Genomic DNA, 21,622 nt, shown 5'->3' with positions numbered 1-21,622 from the left:
AAGAAAGAAGCACTCCAGGCCTTTGATATAACTAATTAATAGATTGCTGTGTCTGTTCGGATAGTCACTAGTCACCGCTGAAGAGAAAGAAGTAGATCGAAATGGGACAAGGTGAAGGAGATACACCGGATGTCGAGATTCAGGTATATATCATATATATTGCATGCTCTATATCTGTCTTATCTTTGTGTCTATATTGGTTATATATATCTTTTATCAACTCAGATGCATATATGCAGGAAAGAGGGGACATATACTTCTTTTACAGGCCTAAAGTGGGCAAGGACGAAGCACATAGCTCCGATGATGTCCAGAGAATGTACATCATTTTAAAGCCCCACACTAATTCCACTTCCACTCAACCCGAGCAACAGGAGAAGGAGAAGGAGAAGGAGGAGGAGGAGGATATACAGGTGCATATGCGTGTGCTGTTGTTAACGTTTTAAATATATTATGAAACCACAAATTATACAATCTCAATAGTTATAATGAGAGAGATAAATACAATACAGCGACATGAATCTTCTTAACAGCATACTATTAAACGCAAATTATATACAAGCTGGTTGTGTGGAGAGAGTCACTCTTTAACATATTGACCAACATAATTTGCTCTTTCATAACCAATTGATTTGATCAACATTCCTTGATTGTTGTCACTTATATATATCACTAGCTAGCTAGTTGAAATTAATAATATTATATATTTGTTGGTTTCTTGGTAATCCGTAATTAGGAAGAAGAAAAAAAAGATGATAAAAAGGTGGTGGTAAGGTTGATTGTCATGGGAAAGAAAAGCCTCCCTGATCCAGCCAAGAGAAGCAAACCACATTGGGGGTTGGTTGAGTTAGTAACCACCAACATTCAAGATGTTAAAGATGCTCTTAAAGGAGGTAATTCATCATTTAATTAATTAAAATAATGGATTAGCTTAATAAACTATCTATATATGGTCAGTATTCAATATTATTTCCATGTGTAGGGGAATATGATACAAAGACAAGGGGTCACAGAGTGAACCCACCAGCAAGGGCATTAGGAGAAGGCGTGTACCGAATACTTAAACACCACACCGGCAACAAGATGCACACCCATCTCATTTACAAGCTCGAACTCCCATCCGAAGGAGCGGATAACCAACCGCAGGAAGAATTAAACATAGAAAGGGAGGGTTCATTCCTCATCCAAATCAAGAATCCTAACCATAACCAAGGATGGTCGAAAAAGAAGAAGGCGGTATTTCCTGCGCACCTCCAAGGACAGTTTGGGAAGCTGCGATACCATGCTGCGGATCCACCCGACTTTTTAAACTATGAAGGGTGCGAGTTCTTGCTAATATCGGCATCTGATGATATACATCAGGAGCTTGGGTTGGAGATTGAAGAAGACGCTTCTTGCTCCGACCTTGTTAACACTTTCGGGGAGATGGCTTCCACGGATGCTCTTTTCAGAGGCGTTTGGGTTTGAAGTTTGAACTATGAATGCTGTGTTGTTTGATTTCCTGTGTTACTACATGTACTGTGTACATATATGTTGTATGACTATTAGTTAGTATATGTAGCTTTATAGTCACTATGCAGCTCAGCCTGAACTAATCTATACTATTTGTGCATCTTTGTGATCATAGCTTGTTAGTTTATATGCACATGTACACTTACAGTTCTGTACTATTTGCACATAGGTAACACACTAATTTGACTTTGTAGAACAATAATATCAGTTTAACATTACTAACAAAACATTTGCAATTCTGCACTATTTGAACATTGGTAACACACTAATTTGACTATATTTGTAGAACAAATGCTGATGATTATATTTGATATGGTATATAATGTTATCATGAACTAATTATTAATGATTATGATTGTATATTATTTTTGAAGATTAATTTTTTCACGTTTCAATGTGAATTTTTCTCGCTATGTTATTGACATGTTAATGTATCCATGTTTTTACCCCACTGTGAATCATGTATTTTACTAGTAATTTTTAAAGTTGATTTAGAGGCATTGAGTATTAAGAGATGTGTGTGTTTTTTTAATTTATAATGATGATGTTTGTATTATAGTGTTAGTTAGAGGTGGTCAAAAAAACCGGTCCTCGAACCGGTTTGCCGGTTTAAACCGGAAACCGGTTTTTAAGAAAACCGGTTTTTTGTAAACCGGATTGACCGGTTTACAAACCGGCGGTTTGTATATCGGTTACACAATTTGGAGCCAAAACCGGTTTTATAACCGGTTATAAAAAAAACCGGTTTTTTTTAATAACCGGTTATAAAAAAACCGGTTAACCGGTTTTTTTATAAACCGGTTTTTGACCGTTATAAAAAAACCGGTTAACCGGTTAAAAACCGGTTTTTTCCCGTTGAGTAACGGCTATATAGCCGTTTTTTTTTATTTTTTGACCGTTTTTTTTTCCCCATTTTACCCCCACAAACATCTATATATAGCTTAGGTTGGGTATTGGTTAGATCACACTCGATTATACAACTCCAAACGCTCTAAACGTTTATTTCATACGCGATTATTTTGTTATCTCACGCTCAATTATACCACATTACCACTCCATACGCTCTTATTTCGTAGTCGATTATCATGGCCTCCCAAAGTGCTGCTTCATCCGTCAACATGGGTGCCTCGAACACGGGAGAAACGGTCGTTCGGGTCATCCCCACGAAACGAAACCATGATGTTTGGCAACATTTCGACCTATGCGAAATGTCTAATGGTAGCCAAAAAGCTCGATGCAAACATTGTTTGAAGTTTTATGGCAAAGATGCAAACTCCACTTTAAAAGCGCATGTACAAAGGCCCTTTTGCAAGGCCTTGAAAGACGAATCGGGAAGTAGTTCGCAGCCGGAGATGACGAATCAAGGAACGGTGTTTACGTACGACCTTGAAGCGGTACGTCAACAGTTTTCAAACTTTGTGATTCAACAAACACTTCCTTTCAACCACTTCGACAACCCTCAATTCACGGAGATGATGCAAAAGTATGTTCAACCACGCTACCAACACGTAAGTCGTTCGACCCTTAGAAGAGATTGTCTTAAATCATGGAAAAACGCTAAATCCGAACTAATTTCATACTTTTCAAACTTACAAACTGGTGTAAACTTAACAACGGATGTGTGGTCGGTACCTAATGGTTCGCCCGACTCATACATTTGTGTGACGGCTCATTGGGTTGACCCCGAGTCGTGGCAAATGATAAAACGAACCGTTGCGTTTCAATTGTTTGATTACCCGCACACGGGTAGAAATATTTTTAAACTCTTGGATAAAGTCATTCGACAATACAATATTGAACATAAAATCTTTTCAATTTCGTTTGATAACGCGTCCAACAATACGGCCGCGGTTGGCCATTTAGAATTAAAGTATAAACCTATTTGTGATGGAGCGTTTTTTCATAGCCGATGCATTGCACATATTATCAACTTGGCCGTGCAAGATAGGTTAAACGTGATCGAAACGCAAAGAAACAATTTTAAAAGAATGTTACGAGATATTTTTAGCAACAATACAACATTTTCAAGATACAAAAAATTTTGTGTAGAAGCTAATTGTCAATGGTTGGGGCCAAATTGGGATTGTCCAACAAGATGGAACTCGACTTGTGATATGTTTGAGAAAGCCATCCAACAAAAAGAATCATTAATTGTGTTTCATCAAATTTTGTCAAATAGGGGTAAATGTGCACCGTACGATCCTAGAAACTGGTTATTGATTGAGATCGTTACGGAGGTCCTTCAAATTTTTAAATCTTGCACAACTAGTTTATCCGGGGTTTACTATCCAACAAGCCCCATTGCTTTACCAAAAATTGCTGTCATGTGCACAAAGTTGAGTGAACTTCATTGTAGGGGTGCACCTTATTTTGATATGGGTGTAAAAATGAAAGAAAAATTTAGAAAATATTTTCAACAACTACCCGCTGTTTTGACATGTGCACTGCGTTAAACCCTTGCATCAATGTTGGTGGTGTTGAAGCTTTAATAGAAAAAATTTGTGATGAGCTAGAGTTAAACGACGATCAAAACCCCTATTATAACCAAACTTTAAAGAATGCTTTCAACACCACCTTGTCAAACATGTATGATGTTTACCTTACAAAATACGGGTCGTCTTCCCAAATTCATGACTCGTTAAGAGCTGTTGCACAATCCCAATCCCAAACCGACCTTGAAATGGGGATGTACTACATGATTTGGGAAGACGCCGGTAAACGTCAAAAGGTAAACACCCCAAGCAGTGAACTTGGAAGGTATGGTGGTACCAACTTTGTGAAACACATGACTCCGGATGAATTTAGAAGTCTTGATTTGCTGGCTTGGTGGAGAGGTAAGGAGGATGAGTTTCCGATCCTCGCCGCCATGGCCAAAGATTTACTAACGGTCCAAGCTTCCACGGTAGCTTCGGAGTCTGCTTTTTCTGTTTCTGGCAGGGTTATATCGATTAGGAGGACTCGACTCACTCCACCAGCTGTAGAGATGTCGATTTGCTACAAGGATTACTTGGACTCTTTAGATATGGCACAACATCAACGCTCACTCGAGGGGGAAATGGACTATGAGGCGGCCTTGTATGAAGACGAGGTCAATCAAGGACACACTCAACCAATGACCGATGAAGAAGCCGCGTACGACGATTACCTAAGGAATAGCTCGGGATCGGGTAGCGAAGAAAATTAGTTAAAGAAACAACAAACATGGAGGCAAATAATGAGTAAGAAACAGCAAGTTGTTAATGTAATCGTGTCTAAGCATTATTTAATGTTTGTATTTTTGAGTTACGAATATGCGATAACGATTTAATGTTTGTAGTTTTTATGTAAAAGCTATAAATGAAAGTTATGTGTTTTTAATCTTCCAAGCAAAGAACCCTAACAACGAAAGCAAAGAATGGCTTCGGTCTTCCAAACTAAACCCTAAACCCTAAACCCTAAACCCAAAAAAAAAAAAAAAAAAAAAAAAAACCGGTTAACCGGTTATTAGAAAATCGGTTAATAAAAAAACCGGTTTATTAACCGGTTCTAACCGGTTTCTAAACCGGTCCTAACCGGTTAGGGTTTTCAGATACAAAAACCGGTTAATAACCGGTCCGGTTATTAACCGAACCGGTTTTTTTCCGGGCCAAAAAAACCGGTCCGGTTAATAACCGAACCGGTTTTTTTAAAAAAACCGATTTGTGCACCTCTAGTGTTAGTGACGTATTTTTATTGTGGGATAAATCAAAATGACCCGGACCATCGAGCAAACCCGAATCATCAACCTACCTGGAACCATCGAACAAACCCGAATCATCAACCTACCTGGAACAATGAACCTATCGGAAAAAAATATTATGCATCCGTCATTGTAGCCAAACATGATAATCCACACATCATACACATGAATGTATTTCTAGTATCGTCATATCTCATCCTAAGTTACCAATTTTATTTTACTTGTCATAATCATATTCACAATTGACTGTCATATTAACAACGTTTAAATCAATTAACATGGTCTCAACAACAAAATCATTTAACATGTTTTTAAAATTTTACATTAACCACTAACTATAAGACGTTGTTAATATTCATTATCAATTAACATGTTATCAACACTTAGACCGAGCCTCGTGGAGTAAATTGGCACGACGTTTTGGGGGTGCGTTTTGTGGATAAATGTTGTGTACACAACGTTGGGGAAGCGTGCATTTTGCCTTTCGGGAACACCGCCCTCACCCCGTCATGCTCTCCCTCTCCTCTTTATCTCACTTCTCCTTTTTATGCGTCTCAAGAACAAGAAACTAAAACCAGATAAAATAAGATGTTAAAATGTGATGAACGAGGAGATATGTGATGAACAAGTCCAAGTCCAAAGACAATGTCCGGGGGTAGATATAAAGAAGTTAACAGCAACAATAGCAACGGATCAAGGAAATGAAGATGGAGATGAGATAGGACTAGAATATTATAACATGATATGTATAGTTAGGGTTACAAGGGTAAATAAGTGGGTATAACTAGGGGCGGACCCATGGCTTAGCCATAGGGGTCGGCCGACCCCTGTAAGATTTTTATTTTTAGTGTTATATATATATGATAATATCCTTACCAACCCTTGTAAAATTTCAACACCGACTCCTGTGCAATATAGAGAAAAGAAGAAGGGAAAGAAATGTTGAACTAAAAGGAAAAAATTTTCACCGGAATTTGTTTTCAGGCAAGAGTTGTTGCAGGTAGAAATTGAAGAAATGATATATAGAAAAAAGATATGTACTGTTTTTCAATGTTTTGTTGTTTTGTAATGTATCTAGGGCCATTTAAGTCTTTTTACTACAAAAGTTGTTTGTTTCTTTTTTCCTTTTCATTTCAAACGTAAACTTTTTTTTTAAATGTAAAGTATTTGATAATAATAATATAAGAAAAACATAGATTAGTCATTTCTTTTACTTATATTAACTAAAAGAGCTCTATTTATATTAGCTGATTTTAATTACATTTGTTCTTCTTTACTTTATTATCAAACTATTTATTTTTAATTAGTATAAAAATTGTTATACATGTAAAATATATATCATGTAGAATATATATATCCTGTGAAATAAAAACAATTACGATTTTATCACCTTATGTTTTAACAGCGTTAGTCGTCCTCAACTGCTTAATCTTTTGGGTAGATTTGAATTTTATATAAGCTGAATTTCATTTTAATTCAAACCGTAGGTACATTTTCTTTCATGATCATTTATCATGCTATTCAAATTTATTATTACTGATTTATTCATATAATATGTAGTTTATTTGTCTCTTTTTATATTTATATATATATATTGGTATATTTTATTTTGTGCATAAAAATGTTGTACAAATATTTTTGGGTTAATACATATAGGCTATTTATATATTAAACTATATATAAAGCTTATTAATATATTATTGCATATGTAAACCGGTACACTTTTGCTCATTGGTTCAGGGTCGTCGCCTCAATACAAATTGAGATTGACGTAATTTTTTTTGTATTTATAATTTAATTGTTTTCTTATGCTATGTGACCCACCTAACTGGAACAAACAAAAAAAATTAGTATAATGTGATATACAATCAGCCTTAAAATTTCGACCCCTGTGAAATTAATTCCTGGATACGTCACCGGGTATAACGTAGACAAACCCGTTTAAACGTTTAACTTCTCTCTCGAGTTAATATTTAGAATAAGTTAGTTTAATGTAACTTTTTTATTTAATAAAATATTATCTATTTAAAATTTATTAAAAGATTATAAATGCAAAAAAGAAAAAAAAATAATTGAGTAATGATTGTTGTAAAGTTACAAGAAGAGTGTCGACTACACTCGTGTTTTATAAAACTTTGAAGTATTGATGCTAAAGGTGCGTAGTTTTCTAAAACTTTAAAGTGTTGGCTGGACGTCACATGTGTTTTATAAAACTCTGAAGTGTTAATTGGACGTTCCGTGACACAAAACATAGATAGTTCGACTATTTTATCTCCGTACTCATATAAGAGGGTTTTAGGTGAGGTTGGGGTTTTAAGCCGATGTCATTCGCAGTGGCAGCAGCAGCAGATATGCGGGTTTCATCACTCGTTCAGCCTCCATCAAATTATTATTGGTCTAATAACAATCACTCACATACTCTCCGTCTATGCTTCCCGGTTCAATTACCCTCCGTTTACCCCAGAGCCGTTGTTCATTATCGCAAATTCAAGAAACAATTGAAACTGTACTGTTCTTCTACCGCTAACAACGATTATTCAGACGAAACCCTAAACCAAGCAGCAGCAATAGAAGCAGTATCCGATATACTAGTGGAAAATGGTGTTTCGGTGGACGAATCAATGGAAATTGCTGTGAATTCACCAAAGTATGTGGAAATGTTGATGGATGGTGTTCGGGAGCTCGATGAACTGTTTCGGTCGACCGGGAGTTATAAGAAGAAGGTGTTTGAGATGGGGAAACAGAAGGGGGACAAGGGTTTGGTTCCTGTGTTGGAGAGTTTGGTGGGTCTGCCTTTGCCTTCTGCTATGCATATTGCTCGTTATCTTTCGGCTCATTCGCCGACTAACCTCATCCGCAAGGTGTCTTTTTTAATATTAAAGTTTGGCTTATTTTTTTGTTTCTTGAAGATTTACTTAACAAACACTTTAATGCTGTTATTTGATAAAAAAAGTGTTAATTTTGTCTATCGGTGTTGTAGAACTCGCTAGGCGTTGGTTGGGAGTGGGATACTGACTAGCGATTAATCGGGATTAATCAGATTGGAATTTTTATGTGCAATTTTTCAAAATTATATGTACACATTTTTATATGTAATATTTTGAATTAGACGGATTTTAACCGCACCTCGACCCGCTCAGGATTGAAATCACCAGAATTAGGGCCGATTAGACCAATTAGCAATTAATATCGCTTATTACCGAAAAATTAACCAGCCAACACTGTTATCGATCAGCTTGTATTATGGATAACTAAGTATTGGCTTAAATGGTTAAAATTACCATAAGATGTTTGTTAACGGACACTTTATAGTTATTTTTCTTTAAAATTTGCCTTGAGCTAATTTGATACATGGCAAAGTTAGTTATTGTTTGGGATTTGCTTGTAGATCAAGTATGTGAAAGGAATATTGTTTTCGGATGTGGATGGGAAAGTGCCAATTGAAAAGACTGGTCGCCGAATGATGATGCATTTATCAGTATCGGTTGATGATGATTTGCAGCACACCTTTTCATTTCTTGAGAAGGTAAATCCTGCATTCTTGCTGGTTTGGTTTATCACCTCATTGGTTTGTTAATTGTATCGTTTATGTAGATTCAAGCGAGGCGTGGAGGTCTGGCTTTGTTGGGTTCTGGAGACGGGTCTTTCCGCTACCTAATAGAATCATTTCCTAGGCTGCTTTTGCTGTCTGTAGAGTCCAATATGAAGCCAGTGGTAGATTTCCTTGAATTAATTGGAGTCCCTAAGGGTTGCATCAGAAGTGTTCTTTTGTTGTACCCTCCAGTACTTTTCTGTGACGTTGAGAAAGATATTAAACCAAGAATGCAAGTTTTTGCAAAGGTATGCATATATACAATCAGCTTCTTTATTGTCATATATTATCTTTCCATGCAACTCCTAGTCTCTTCTAAGCTCGTTTGTATTCCTTATACTCGCATTTAATCATACGACTTAGCAGAACTTTTCAAAATGTGATTCTTCATCTATCCTATCCTTGTAAATGTAGTTGCCTTTTGTGTAGCCCTAGAACACAGTATATGATCATAAAACCGAGTAAAATTTGTTGTTACAATGTAATTTTTTAAAATATTTTGTTGCCGATCAAGTCACTTATCAGTACCGGTATTTAGGTGTATGGAGAGGATACAGAGTTCGGTAAGATGTTGCTGAAATACCCTTGGATTCTTTCTACAAGCATTGGACAAAATTATGAGGAAATCTTTGCTTTTTTATACGCAGATAAGGTATGTAATCTCATACTCCATTGCATGGTCAGCTAAAAGTACTATTATTATTATAATGCAGTTCATTAGATTTGTTGAATAAAGTTATATCCTTTTGTTTTATGTGGATCTCAAACTTCTACCCTGCTATATAAATTACTAATATGGATCTTTGATCAGTCATACACTTTAGCAGCTGGGGTTTGCTCCTGGTAGACATTCTTCACAGTCCTTTTTTTTTTTTACCAAAACTCATAACATTTAGTGTTTTTCAGTGTTTATACCTTTGATGATTTATGTATGAATACACATACATGTTCTCATATCATCATATGCATAACTTTGTTTACATATACACGCATCTTACTTCTTATATACTGTTCTTGCCTCTCACCATTTTGTGTTATTAGTACTTTACTAGTTTACTACTATTATTTTGGTACGCTTTGTATAGTTGTTTTGAGCCATGTTCCACATGGTTATATACTATAGATGTCAAGAAGAGGTTATTTACAAACCATTTGTTTCTGATACAGTTTGTTTATACAGTTAATGCGAATCTTTAGTGCTGCTTTGTCTTTTACTTGATTCAGTTATCTTTTCACATGCACATGCTTGAATCTTTAAGCTCCTCTTCTTGCATTCCCCTTATATTTAGTTTCTTGGAAATTTGGTTTTTCTCCCTTTAACACCAGGGGTAGTAATAGTGATTCCATTATTTGATGCTTTTGTGCTTAAATTTATTAATCAATAATCATGTTTCCTAGCCAGTAAATTGTGATAACATTTCATGATAGGTGGCAGAAGTCAGCATTCGTCATGCAGTCAGGAGCTGGCCACTTATTTTAGGCTGTTCAGTTGCAAAACTGAAGCTGATGATTGATGAATTGCGTGAAATAGGCGTTACAGAAAAGCAGCTAAACAAAGTTATCGCCACTAGTCCTCAACTACTTATGCAGAAACCACAAGAAATTTTCCAGGTTGGTTACTCATTTCTCCTTTTGACAGTTGTGTAGAATAGCTTTTAATCTATAACGCATACTCATTAATTGAACAGGTGGTTTCATATTTAAAAGATTTAGGAGTCGAAGAAGAAAGTGTTGGAAGGGTGCTTGGGCGATGTCCTGAAATTTTCATGGCCAACATTGATAAGACACTGAAGAAGAAGGTTGAGTTCCTTTGTGACCTTGGTGTTTCGAAGAAGCATCTTCCTCGTGTAATAAAAAAATACCCAGAGTTTTTGGTCTGTGACGTTAATAATTCTCTACTTCCACGGTAAGCCTTGCTGCGTTTCTTATATAAATAATAATATTAAAAGGATGGTGATGATGATAGTTGTTGCAGAATGAGGTACTTGTTACGGATTGGGTTGTCGAAGAGGGAAATTGCATTCATGGTGGGGAGGTTTTCTCCATTGCTCGGGTACAGCATCGAAGAGGTTTTGAGGCCGAAATACGAGTTTCTAGTAAACACAATGCAGAAGCCACTGGAAGAGGTGGTGGAGTATCCGAGATATTTTAGTTACTCCCTGGAGAAGAAGATAAAGCCGCGGTTTTGGGTGATCAAGGGTAGGAATTGTGAGTGTAGCTTAAAAGACATGCTGGGAAAGAACGATGAAGAATTTGCAGCCGACTACATGACATGACTACTGTCGGATGGATGCTACTTTTTGCAAATGTGGCAGCTCACTACTGCTGATGCAACACCTGGTCTCTTCCTCCTCCCAAGCAGCGCTGTAGTTGTTGTCCACCTTAGAATATGTGTTTTTGTTAGTCTTAATATTCAGCATAATCTGTTTTGAGGTTTCATATAGTTACTGGACTTCTCTTTGGTTAATACAAAGCTGTAAACTTTTTAAGTTAGGAAACAAACAGATGTATATAATCATCAACTTTGTGAGTTATGAAGCTAACAGATGTGTATGCTTTCTTTTTGGAATTTGTTACCAGTTACCATCACTAGACCTGTAATCAAACCAAACATTCAGTGTCACTGGGCGGAAAGTTGGTTTATACATGTTTAGGGATGGATGGGGAATTATGGAGAGTGATCAACCAATGAGAGAGTGTCATGTTAAAAGTAGAGAGTCAAGACCGTATGATTTAAGATTTATGAGGGGTGTAAAAAAACTGGAGGAACTTTTTTATTTTCATTTTATATAATTTAAAATCATAAAAATACCAGATAAAAATTACTAAATGTAAAATTATTAACTCGAATAAAAACAATAAAAAAACATAAATTTCATTAATTGAAATTTCAGTTGAGACGGTTAGAACCAGAACGCTTGAAACTTTTTTGCTCGAACCCCCTCTTGATTGTCAAGTGTTCTTGCTTCAATCTGTTTTGTGGTATACGTAAGGATCTTGCAAAATATAGTGAAGAACTAAACTTAAAAATTGTAGAAGAGGGCATTAATTTATAGAATTTCAAGTAAACTATTTGTTTATATATGTTCCGATTGTCGTTTGACGTTCAACGTTAATATTCTTGGCTTCCCCAACCCAAAATTCCAACTCGAACACCCTAACCAACTTAATTATGGCGGTGTTGCTAATGAAACCGACCCAATCCGCACCCTACCGAAATTGATACCCTTATATAGTCAACAAACCAACCATTTAGGGAACCAAACTTTTTCGTTCTTTTAAGTTAAACAAACAATCACAAACATGTCTCGTTCATTCATATATGTTGGTGAACATTTACTTTAGTTAAATCCGTTTACGCTTATTCATTTACATTTGTCTAAAGTTCTATAAAATTAGGCCCATCAGAAACATGAACATGGTCATGTTCTTAACGAAATGAAACTGTCTTGACCAACCAAATATTAAACAAAATTAACAACCAAACCATGTACAATAAAAAACACAAAATCATTTAGAATTAGTAACCGAGCGGACAGAATTCCAAACACTGGCAACAGAAGCAGCGACACGTGGCAAGACATGAAACACGGCTCCAGAGACAACACCAATGGCTAGTGTTTGCGGGTAGCCAGGCTTAGAGTCGAGCTTGGATTCAATCCTGAGCAAGTGGGAGTTGATGTCGTTGGTTTTCTTGGCGGAAACAACCCTAAGCAGAAGGTTCTGGAGGTCATCGATGACTTTAAGAGAAGCTTCTTGTGGCTGCATACCTTTGGACTCGTAGTGTGCCACCATCTCCTTTGGACTCGGTAGCTTCGCCCTTGCCTTCTGGTTTTGTTTCTCTCCTGTCATTGTCTTTGGTCTTAATCCGGTGACAGGCGGAGCACCGGCAGCAGCACCACCGTTGCCTTGCATCATAATTGTAATTGATATCCAAATGAATGATAAACCTTGGAATGGAAAGAGGATAACAAGGAAGAGGTTTGGTTTGTAATTGTCATAAACCCTACTGGGCCTGCCTAGTTTTCTGTTATGTTGGGCTATTACTTTTTTAACAAATATAGAGTCTTAGGGCCTATGGATCTTACTTGGTATTTCTTTTTTTTTCTTTTTTTGAGTAAATTACTATTTTAGCCCTATGAATTAGTTCATTTAACCCTTACACCATGCATAGTAGGATGAGGTGTTTTTTATACCAATTTCAATACCGAATTCGGTACCTAAATCTATTATGTTTGGTATTGTACTAAAACCCGGCTCTACGACCCTAAATCTATTATGTTTGGCTTATTTTATTACATAGACTAATACAATGTTATTGGGCTGAGGGGGTTTTGTGGAGGTAACCCTAACTGGGCTAGGCCCATTAGGGTATCATGATGGTGGCCATGAGGCTCTCTATACAAGGAGGTCTCCACCTCCTTATTAGAGGGTCATGCTCAATAAGAGCCACCACCACTTTTTTGTGTCTGTAAACAAGAGATCCTCAGGATTTCTTAGCAGTCACCTCCACACCCCCGAAAAAACCATTGCAGGTCTTAAGCAGCTGAAGAAGAAGATTAAGACGTGGTTCGTTCATCTCAAAAATCCGTGGAAACATCGTCATGGATCAGGTCAGATTCATTTCATGCTTCGACATTGGCGCCATCCGTGGGACGGCAACGATCTACCTTTCGATCTTCATCTCGGCTGTCGGATCTCTGCCAGGAAAAACCCAGATATGGAAGTTTACAGAAAAAAGGCTTCAAGGCTTGTTCTATTAAAGCTCAAAAAGATCCATAGATCTAAAAAGAGGCTTCCAGATCTGTGCAAAAAGAAACGGCCTGATTCGAATGATCAGGTCTCCGGATCTGTGATTGTTTTAAATCTGCTCCGAGCTTCAGATCTATCTAGGTCTGATTCACAGATCTAGGTCTAGATTACAGACCTGGATTTTAGGTCTAAAGTTGCAGATCTGACTCTAAAATTGCAGATCCAGAAATTACCAGACTTCCGCCGCCATGTACGCGCGCCCGCGGATTCTCACTCCGCAGCCGTGCATGTGCCGCCGCGGAAACCACCATCTGGGTTTTGCGCAAGAGACCTCCGCCATGCACGCGCACTCACGAGTCACCACTCCATCGCCTTGCATGCGCGCATCAGGCCTCGCGCCAAACTTAAAGGTTGGGAATCCTCATAATATCCCATGTGGCTACGCGCCAAACTTCAAAGGTTGGGAATCCTCATAATATCCCATATGGCTACGCGCCAAACTTCAATGGTTGGGAATCCTCATAATATCCCATATGGCTACGCGCCAAACTTCAAGGTTGGGAATCCTCATAATATCCCATATGGCTACGCGCCAAACTTAAAGGTTGGGAATCCTCATAATATCCCATATGGCCACGCGCCAAACTTCAAGGTTGGGAATCCTCATAATATCCCATATGGCGACGCGCCAAACTTCAAGGTTGGGAATCCTCATAATATCCCATATGGCCACGCGCCAAACTTCAAGGTTGGGAATCCTCATAATATCCCATATGGCCACGCGCCAAACTTCAAGGTTGGGAATCCTCATAATATGCCATATGGCCACGCGCCAAACTTCAAGGTTAGGAATCCTCATAATATCCCATATGGCCACGCGCCAAACTTCAAGGTTGGGAATCCTCATAATATCCCATATGGCCACGCCCCAAACTTCAAGGTTGGGAATCCTCATAATATCCCATATGGCCACGCGCCAAACTTCAAGGTTGGGAATCCTCATAATATCCCATATGGCCACGCGCCAAACTTAAAGGTTGGGAATCCTCATAATATCCCATATGGCTACGCGCCAAACTTCAAGGTTGGGAATCCTCATAATATCCCTTATGGCTACGCGCCAAACTTCAAGGTTGGGAATCCTCATAATATCCCATATGGCTACGCGCCAAACTTCAAGGTTGGGAATACTCATAATATCCCATATGGCTACGCGCCAAACTCAAGGGTTGAGAATCCTCATAATATCCCATATGGACACGCGCCATACTTAAAAGTTGGGAATCCTCATACCACATGCTCATGCACCACATATGCTCACGCATCACATATGCTCACGCATATTACACATGCTTACGCATCACATGCTCACACATATCACAGTCTACGCGCACGCGCATACAACATCTGCGCGTGGCGCGGGACATAAAGCCTACACGCACGCGCATGCAACATCTGCGCGTGGCGCATAACACAAAACCAAAGTCTATGCGCACGCGCATGCAACATCTGCGCGTGGCGCGGGACATAAAGTAGCTCGTAAGTCGCCTCACGCGCAAGCTCCATTATTATTATAGCTCGTAAGTCGCCTCACGCGCAAGCTTCATTATTATTAAAGCTCGTAAGTCGCCTCGCGCGCAGGCTTTTATTATTCATGCAGCTCATAAGACGCCTCGCGCGTAAGCTGTTATTATTCTCACAGCTCATAAGACGCCTCGCGCGCAAGCTGTTATTATTCATACAGCCCATAAGACGCCTCGCGCGCAAGCTGTTATTATTCTTATAGCTCGTAAGTCGCCTCACGCGCAAGCTCCATTATTATTATAGCTCGTAAGTCGCCTCACGCGCAAGCTTCATTATTATTATAGCTCGTAAGTCGCCTCGCGCGCAGGCTTTTATTATTCATGCAGCTCATAAGACGCCTCGCGCGTAAGCTGTTATTATTCTTATAGCTCGTAAGACGCCTCGCGCGCAAGCTTTTATTATTCATACAGCTCATAAGACGCCTCGCGCGCAGGCTGTTATTATTCATACAGCCCATAAGACGCCTCGCGCGCAAGCTGTTATTATTCTTATAGCTCGTAAGTCGCCTCACGCGCAAGCTCCATTATTATTATAGCTCGTAAGACGCCTCACGCGCAAGCTTCATTATTATTATAGCTCGTAAGTCGCCTCGCGCGCAGGCTTTTATTATTCATGCAGCCCATAAGACGCCTCGCGCGTAAGCTGTTATTATTCTTATAGCTCGTAAGACGCCTCGCGCGCAAGCTTTTATTATTCATACAGCTCATAAGACGCCTCGCGCGCAGGCTGTTATTATTCATACAGCTCATAAGACGCCTCGCGCGCAGGCTGTTATTATTCATGCAGCTCATAAGACGCCTCGCGCGTAAGCTTTTATTATTCATATAGCTCGTAAGACGCCTCGCGCGCAAGCTCCATTATTATTATAGCTCGTAAGTCGCCTCGCGCGCAAGCTTTATTATTCTCATAGCTTGTAAGTCGCCTCGCGCGCAGGCTTTTATTACAACATGTCACCATCATAAAGAAAACCTCCCAAAACTCAAAAGACAATAAAGACAAGGCCAAATAAAAGGGAAAAAACCGCCTCACACCTTATAAAGTCCAGCGCTCCACCTAGACGCTTGCGCGCCCAGGAGCAACGCTGGACTTGGGGGGCTTGTAGGGGTATGGTACTAAAACCCGGTTCTACGATCCTAAATCTATTATGTTTGGCTTATTTTATCACATGGACTAATACAATGTTATTGGGCTGAGGGGGTTTTGTGGAGGTAACCCTAACTGGGCTAGGCCCATTAGGGTATCATGATGGTGGCCATGAGGCTCTCTATATAAGGAGGTCTCCACCTCCTTATTAGAGGGTCATGCTCAATAAGAGCCACCACCACTTTTTTGTGTCTGTAAACAAGAGATCCTCAGGATTTCTTAGCAGTCACCTCCACACCCCCGAAAAACCATTGCAGGTCTCAAGCAGCTGAAGAAGAAGATCAAGACGTGGTTCGTTCATCTCAAAAATCCGTGGAAACATCGTCATGGATCAGGTCAGATTCATTTCATGCTTCGACAAATTTCAATACCGAATTCAGTACCAAGTTTTGAGTTTTTGATACTAGTAACAGTACCAAATATATCAAAATTTTGAAATCGGGATTTTTGAGATCGGTGTTGGTATTATCTTATCCCGAGCTCTTCCATTATGTGTTGTGTGTGGGTGGGTGGGGGGAGGGGAGTTTTTGAAGCCTAAACATTCCCCAAAATGTCTTGGGAGCGGTGTTAGAATATTTTAGAGCCCAAAACTCTTCCCACTACACATGATCTTATGACCTTAAAAAGAGTTTTTGACATTTCAATCCAATCCCCACATTTGAATTTGGCAACCATTTCACCCTCAGACAATAACTATGTTGAATTGTTAGTCTTTTTTAAGTTAAGTCTTGGAGTATTTAAGTCATTTTACATATAAAGACTATTTATTTAAATTAATAACACTATCTAATAGTTTTGGGGCCTTGTGTGTCACTTAAATAATATATATGAAAACAATAATAACATAAATAATCTTATTTTTTAAAATGTATTTTAGTATTATTTTATATATTATTATTTTAAGTAAACGCCACACATGACCCCCAAAACTATTAAACAGTACAATGTTATCATTTCGACATAAATAGTCGTTATGTGTGAAATGACTTCAAAAAAAAAGTTAACAACATTATTTGAGAGATCAAAAATTTCTTTTTGTGTGACAGAAATGGTTAAACGGACCAAACTACATATACCCAAATAGTAATTTACTTTTTTTAAAAAAAGAAATTACTGCAAAACAACCTTGAAAGTGGCAAAAGTCAATGTGTAGTATCCAAGATTCGTAAGTTTGAAGAGCTAGTTTACTTTCTAAAAAACAATAACTATTTAAACTAGTTAATAAAAATGTTGTTTAAAGTACATTGCTTTTCTGAAATATTTCTAGCTAGCTAATACATTATTCATCCTTGTTTAGTCAATTAGATTTGATATAGAAAAATGAAATTAGACAGAATGAAGTATGGAAGTTGCAGTTAAATGAAAGCACATGTGAATCCACATGGGTATTGTATCGCCATGTGAATTGCACCGGAGAACTTGGGTACGTATGTATGTATAATCATCCACTTGGTTACCTAGCTAGTTCGTACATGTATCCTGTCCTTTCCTCTCTAGATCTATACTTATTAATTAATTATATTTTTAGTAGTAAGGACCACGAAATTAATAATCACAACTATATATATACTTAATTATAATCGAAACAGTATCAGTTACGTACCATTACCATCTCACAATAATCACACAATATAATACAATACAATACTTAATTGATAAACATAAGAGGGTAAATAATTGTAACTCAATAACAAATAAAAACTCAAATGACAAAAGAACTTTAGGCTATAACAACATTGGTACAAATAATGGCGTGAAAGTTAGCATCATGGTGGCAAGGTGACGCAAGTGGGGTGCGGTGATAGGATCTTCGATTATGGTGATACGACGACGATAGGAAATAAAAAAAAAACAAATAAACCGAAACATATAAGATATATGCATATATAAATAAGATATATGTAATGTGTTCATGGCCCATCATACCATATAGATATTCTAGTGATTTTGTACAAATACAATACAAACAAAATCAACCAAATCTCCTAATAATAATAAGACAATGCTAGCTTTGTCCAGCAATCTTTTTTTTATATATCTTTTATTTAAAACTACGTATAGGCACATATGCTTTCTCCGTCCAAAGGGAAGGCAGTTGAATAATACCTACCTTTGTATTTTTTTTAACACTTAAATGATATGTTAATGTTATAAGATGAAAAAGAACATATTCATTTACTTGTCAAATGCACATACAATGTAGCAATATTATTATCATTGATCAAGGCCATGTATTCTTAATCAGTAATTAAGTAGCTATAGCAGCAACAACTAAGAAACAAAGTGTTGATGATATTGATCAAAAGGAGTAAACATACATGTAACTAATTAAATGACCAAAAAAAGAGATCATGAGACGAATGAAGTCATCGATCTATCGACAGTACAATGGAGTAGTAGGAGGGGTCTTTAAAGTAGAGCTTGGTTGTTGATCTTGGTCGTATAAGAAGAATGACGATGTCGAAGATGAAGACTTGAGAGTAGGATGATGTTTCTTGTTGTCTGACAACATGCTTAAGATTCTCTCAAAAAGAGGGACGTCGCATGGAATCTTGAGGATTCCCTCTTGTTGGAATCCAAACTCTTCTTCTGCGTCTCGTAGAAGAACACTAAAAGCTTGATGTGCTAAGTAATCCATAGGGATTACGAACTTCTTCATCGCATCCTCATCTCTCCCTACCCAAACCGCCAGATACCCTTTCTTCACCACAATATCTTCCTGCGCACCCTGAGAATTGCTGATATCGGAAAAGGATAGAGTCTTCTTCAGGAACTTGTTGAGTCCCTTAGTGGCAGGCTTGTTGTTGTTCACAGGAGCAGCTACATTGTTGTCGTTGTTGCCATTGTTGTTGTCGTCGTTGTTGTTGTTCTTGGTGGTAGTAGCAGCCTTCTTCCACTTCTTGAGCATTTGTTGAAGCCTGACAATGTCTCTGATTTTGTTAGACTTCTTTGTTGGTGCTGGTGATGGTGGTGGTCCATTAACATCACCCATGTCGGCTATATATTTCTTCTGGTACGGTTGAGAGAGATCTAAGAGATGGCGTGTTTGTGTTTGTGAAAAGGCAGGATATGAGTATGTAGGTACCAAAGGGCAGGGAGAGGTGGTTGTCATGTATAACCTGTAAGTCTATTTATATTAGTAGGTAGCTAGCTAGGCATATGTTTAAGAAGTATTAATTATTCTATTAGTTAGTTTGTAGATAAAATAAGCAATATATATATTTCTGTTGATTAATATAATATTGTGCATTGTTAGTTGAGGAATGATTAGAGTTGAAGATGGAGGGATCAATCATGGGTGCATTGATTGGGTAATCATTGGTGGAATTCAACTTGCCCTGTGCTCTCATGTTTATTCTAATATTTGACATTTTTATTATACATATACATATTGGAATACAATAAAATACAATTGGCATATGATTTGTGGGTAAGTTTTCTTTAATAACAAGCAATGCAACTAGGTCTGCACACAAACACATGCATGCTAGCTTGGTCAAATGACAATGGGTAGCCCGTATTTGACGTACGATTAATAATCAATGCGCGCCTTAAGAAATTATATATGTTTTCTTAAATCCAAGTGAAGTTTTAATCAAGTTTAATTTGCTTAGAATATGAAGAAAGTGGTGGTGAAGACAAGTTGCTGGTAAATAATATTGAGGAGCATATGATATAATAATGAAATGGGTTTAAGTTTCAAGAAATGCATGTGAGCGTGACCTTCAATATTAATTATGGGATGCAGCAGCTGCAGCTGCAGATAATTAACTCTAACTCAGTTCCATTAATCTCTTTCAGTTTTTAAGGACCACACTCACACAGGTGTCGGTGGGTCGTACAACTATAAGATCTTACAAAAGTTTATTTTAAACAGTATTCCTGTTGCTGCTAGAGTTAATGATTCAGGCATTAAGTGCTTCAATACTTGGCTCAATAAGAAGTAAGAACCATTGTCACGCCAAACTTGGGACGTGAAAGAAAAATACTAAAACCGAAATGGTCAAACTGCACTTGTAACCGAAGAAATCGATCCGAATTGTGAATTCGGTTTTCGAATCTGATATACAAAAGTTAGAATTTGGTTTATTTGGTTAAACCGAATAACTATGTTTTTTTGTTATTTTGTTTTATATTTTTTATGTAACTATGATTTTGGAGATAAAATGAAGCGAAACTAGGAAAAAGTTCTATTCGGTTGAGTTTGGTTTTTGACCAAAACCGAACTAAATTAAATTCGGTAGAAACCCAGTTTTAGATAATTGTGAATTCAGATCGGTTCGAATATTGGTTATGGTCAACAAAATTTAAAATCTGAATAAACCAAACTAAGCGAATAACGTATATCCGAACTGATGAACACCTCAATTGTACATGACCTGAACTATAAAAGGATTTGAACCACCCTCCATTGGTAGACAAGATATTTATGTTTTGCTTAACTACAAAGAAAAAAACCTTACTGATTGTTTGTATTTAAGGACTATCCAAATAACGGATAGCCTTTATACATAGAGAATAATATTATACTTGATACCATAAAAAATACTACAATTACATAAGTAGTCTATTATTGTACTTCAGTCTATGGTTGGAGAGAGATGTAGTTTGCAACGTAAAAAAGAGAAATTCTATGAGTTGGCAACTGTTGGTAAATTTAGTGTCGTCAAACTATTTTGGGTGACTGGGATTAGTTAAAGCTTAAATGAGAATTCGTCACTATATGTATATTGGTACAAGTAAGGATGCGTAAATTCGAGAGCCAGAGAACCCATGGATTCAAACTTTCAAAGGAACAACGCCCTAGGCGATGTCCATGAGTAGCTTCCCTGTCAGTGAGCGGTGCTTGCGTCACAAAAAAAACTTTACATGAATAATGTTGCATTGAAAACACATTGGATCCCCATGACTTAAAAAGAATGCATCTAAATAGCAAAATGTTAATCAAAAGCCACTTAAAATCAGTAACAAGTTGGCGCGTGTTGGTAGTTTCATAGTTACTAAAGATTGGTAGTAAGATAGTTCTTGGTAATGAAACTCGGTAGCAAAAAGTTACTAAACATGAGTAGCAACAAAGTTTCCACCAATAGTGTTTCTATCGAACGATAATTGTAAAGCAACTATATCCACTTGTTGCGTGCTAGACTAGTTTAGTCCAAACCGAAATGTCACATGTGGAGGTGTATAAAACCGGTTTTTTTACAACTCGAACAAGTTTGGTTTTTGCATATTCCAAACTAGTTCAGAAACAAGTATAAGCATAGAAGTAGCCAAAATGATCCAGACCAGTTCAGATAAGTTTTAAACCAGGTCTAACTTGT

At 37.6% G+C, this 21,622-nt stretch overlaps 4 protein-coding genes across 4 annotated transcripts; 2 read left to right on the top strand and 2 right to left on the bottom strand.

Annotated features, from left to right (window-relative positions):
• Positions 1-65: 65 nt before the first annotated feature.
• LOC143612299 (uncharacterized) lies at positions 66-1,639 on the top strand. The gene is made up of 4 exons (XM_077086323.1): positions 66-143; positions 240-413; positions 737-893; positions 983-1,639. The coding sequence occupies exons 1-4, from the start codon at positions 102-104 to the stop codon at positions 1,465-1,467; spliced, it is 858 nt and encodes a 285-aa protein (XP_076942438.1). The 5' UTR covers positions 66-101; the 3' UTR covers positions 1,468-1,639.
• Positions 1,640-7,558: 5,919 nt separating this feature from the next.
• On the top strand, positions 7,559-11,355 carry LOC143612296 (uncharacterized). The gene is made up of 7 exons (XM_077086320.1): positions 7,559-8,091; positions 8,619-8,756; positions 8,825-9,070; positions 9,361-9,474; positions 10,251-10,433; positions 10,511-10,728; positions 10,798-11,355. Exons 1-7 carry the CDS (start codon positions 7,582-7,584, stop codon positions 11,096-11,098), a joined length of 1,710 nt encoding a protein of 569 aa, XP_076942435.1. The 5' UTR covers positions 7,559-7,581; the 3' UTR covers positions 11,099-11,355.
• A 977-nt stretch (positions 11,356-12,332) lies between these two features.
• On the bottom strand, positions 12,333-12,740 carry LOC143612292 (uncharacterized). The gene has a single exon (XM_077086317.1). It carries the CDS (start codon positions 12,738-12,740, stop codon positions 12,333-12,335), a length of 408 nt encoding a protein of 135 aa, XP_076942432.1.
• Positions 12,741-18,675: 5,935 nt separating this feature from the next.
• LOC143612291 (uncharacterized) lies at positions 18,676-19,293 on the bottom strand. Its single transcript, XM_077086316.1, has one exon. It carries the CDS (start codon positions 19,291-19,293, stop codon positions 18,676-18,678), a length of 618 nt encoding a protein of 205 aa, XP_076942431.1.
• Positions 19,294-21,622: the final 2,329 nt, after the last annotated feature.

Source organism: Bidens hawaiensis, unplaced genomic scaffold, assembly GCF_021521415.1.
Source record: "Bidens hawaiensis isolate Kalapana, Puna unplaced genomic scaffold, B.hawaiensis_p1.1 tig00034202_1, whole genome shotgun sequence".
In the NCBI taxonomy this organism is placed as follows: Eukaryota; Viridiplantae; Streptophyta; class Magnoliopsida; order Asterales; family Asteraceae; genus Bidens; species Bidens hawaiensis.
This window is presented reverse-complemented; position numbering and strand designations above follow the sequence as displayed.

Coding starts and splice junctions, on each gene's coding strand:
- LOC143612299 (XM_077086323.1), top strand. CDS start 102: ATGGGACAAGGTGAAGGAGATACACCGGATGTCGAGATTCAG. Junction 144..239: donor CACCGGATGTCGAGATTCAG/GTATATATCATA, acceptor GCATATATGCAG/GAAAGAGGGGACATATACTT. Junction 894..982: donor TAAAGATGCTCTTAAAGGAG/GTAATTCATCAT, acceptor TTCCATGTGTAG/GGGAATATGATACAAAGACA.
- LOC143612296 (XM_077086320.1), top strand. CDS start 7,582: ATGCGGGTTTCATCACTCGTTCAGCCTCCATCAAATTATTATTGGTCT. Junction 9,071..9,360: donor GAATGCAAGTTTTTGCAAAG/GTATGCATATAT, acceptor ACCGGTATTTAG/GTGTATGGAGAGGATACAGA. Junction 9,475..10,250: donor CTTTTTTATACGCAGATAAG/GTATGTAATCTC, acceptor ATTTCATGATAG/GTGGCAGAAGTCAGCATTCG.
- LOC143612292 (XM_077086317.1), bottom strand. CDS start 12,740: ATGATGCAAGGCAACGGTGGTGCTGCTGCCGGTGCTCCGCCTGTCACC.
- LOC143612291 (XM_077086316.1), bottom strand. CDS start 19,293: ATGGGTGATGTTAATGGACCACCACCATCACCAGCACCAACAAAGAAG.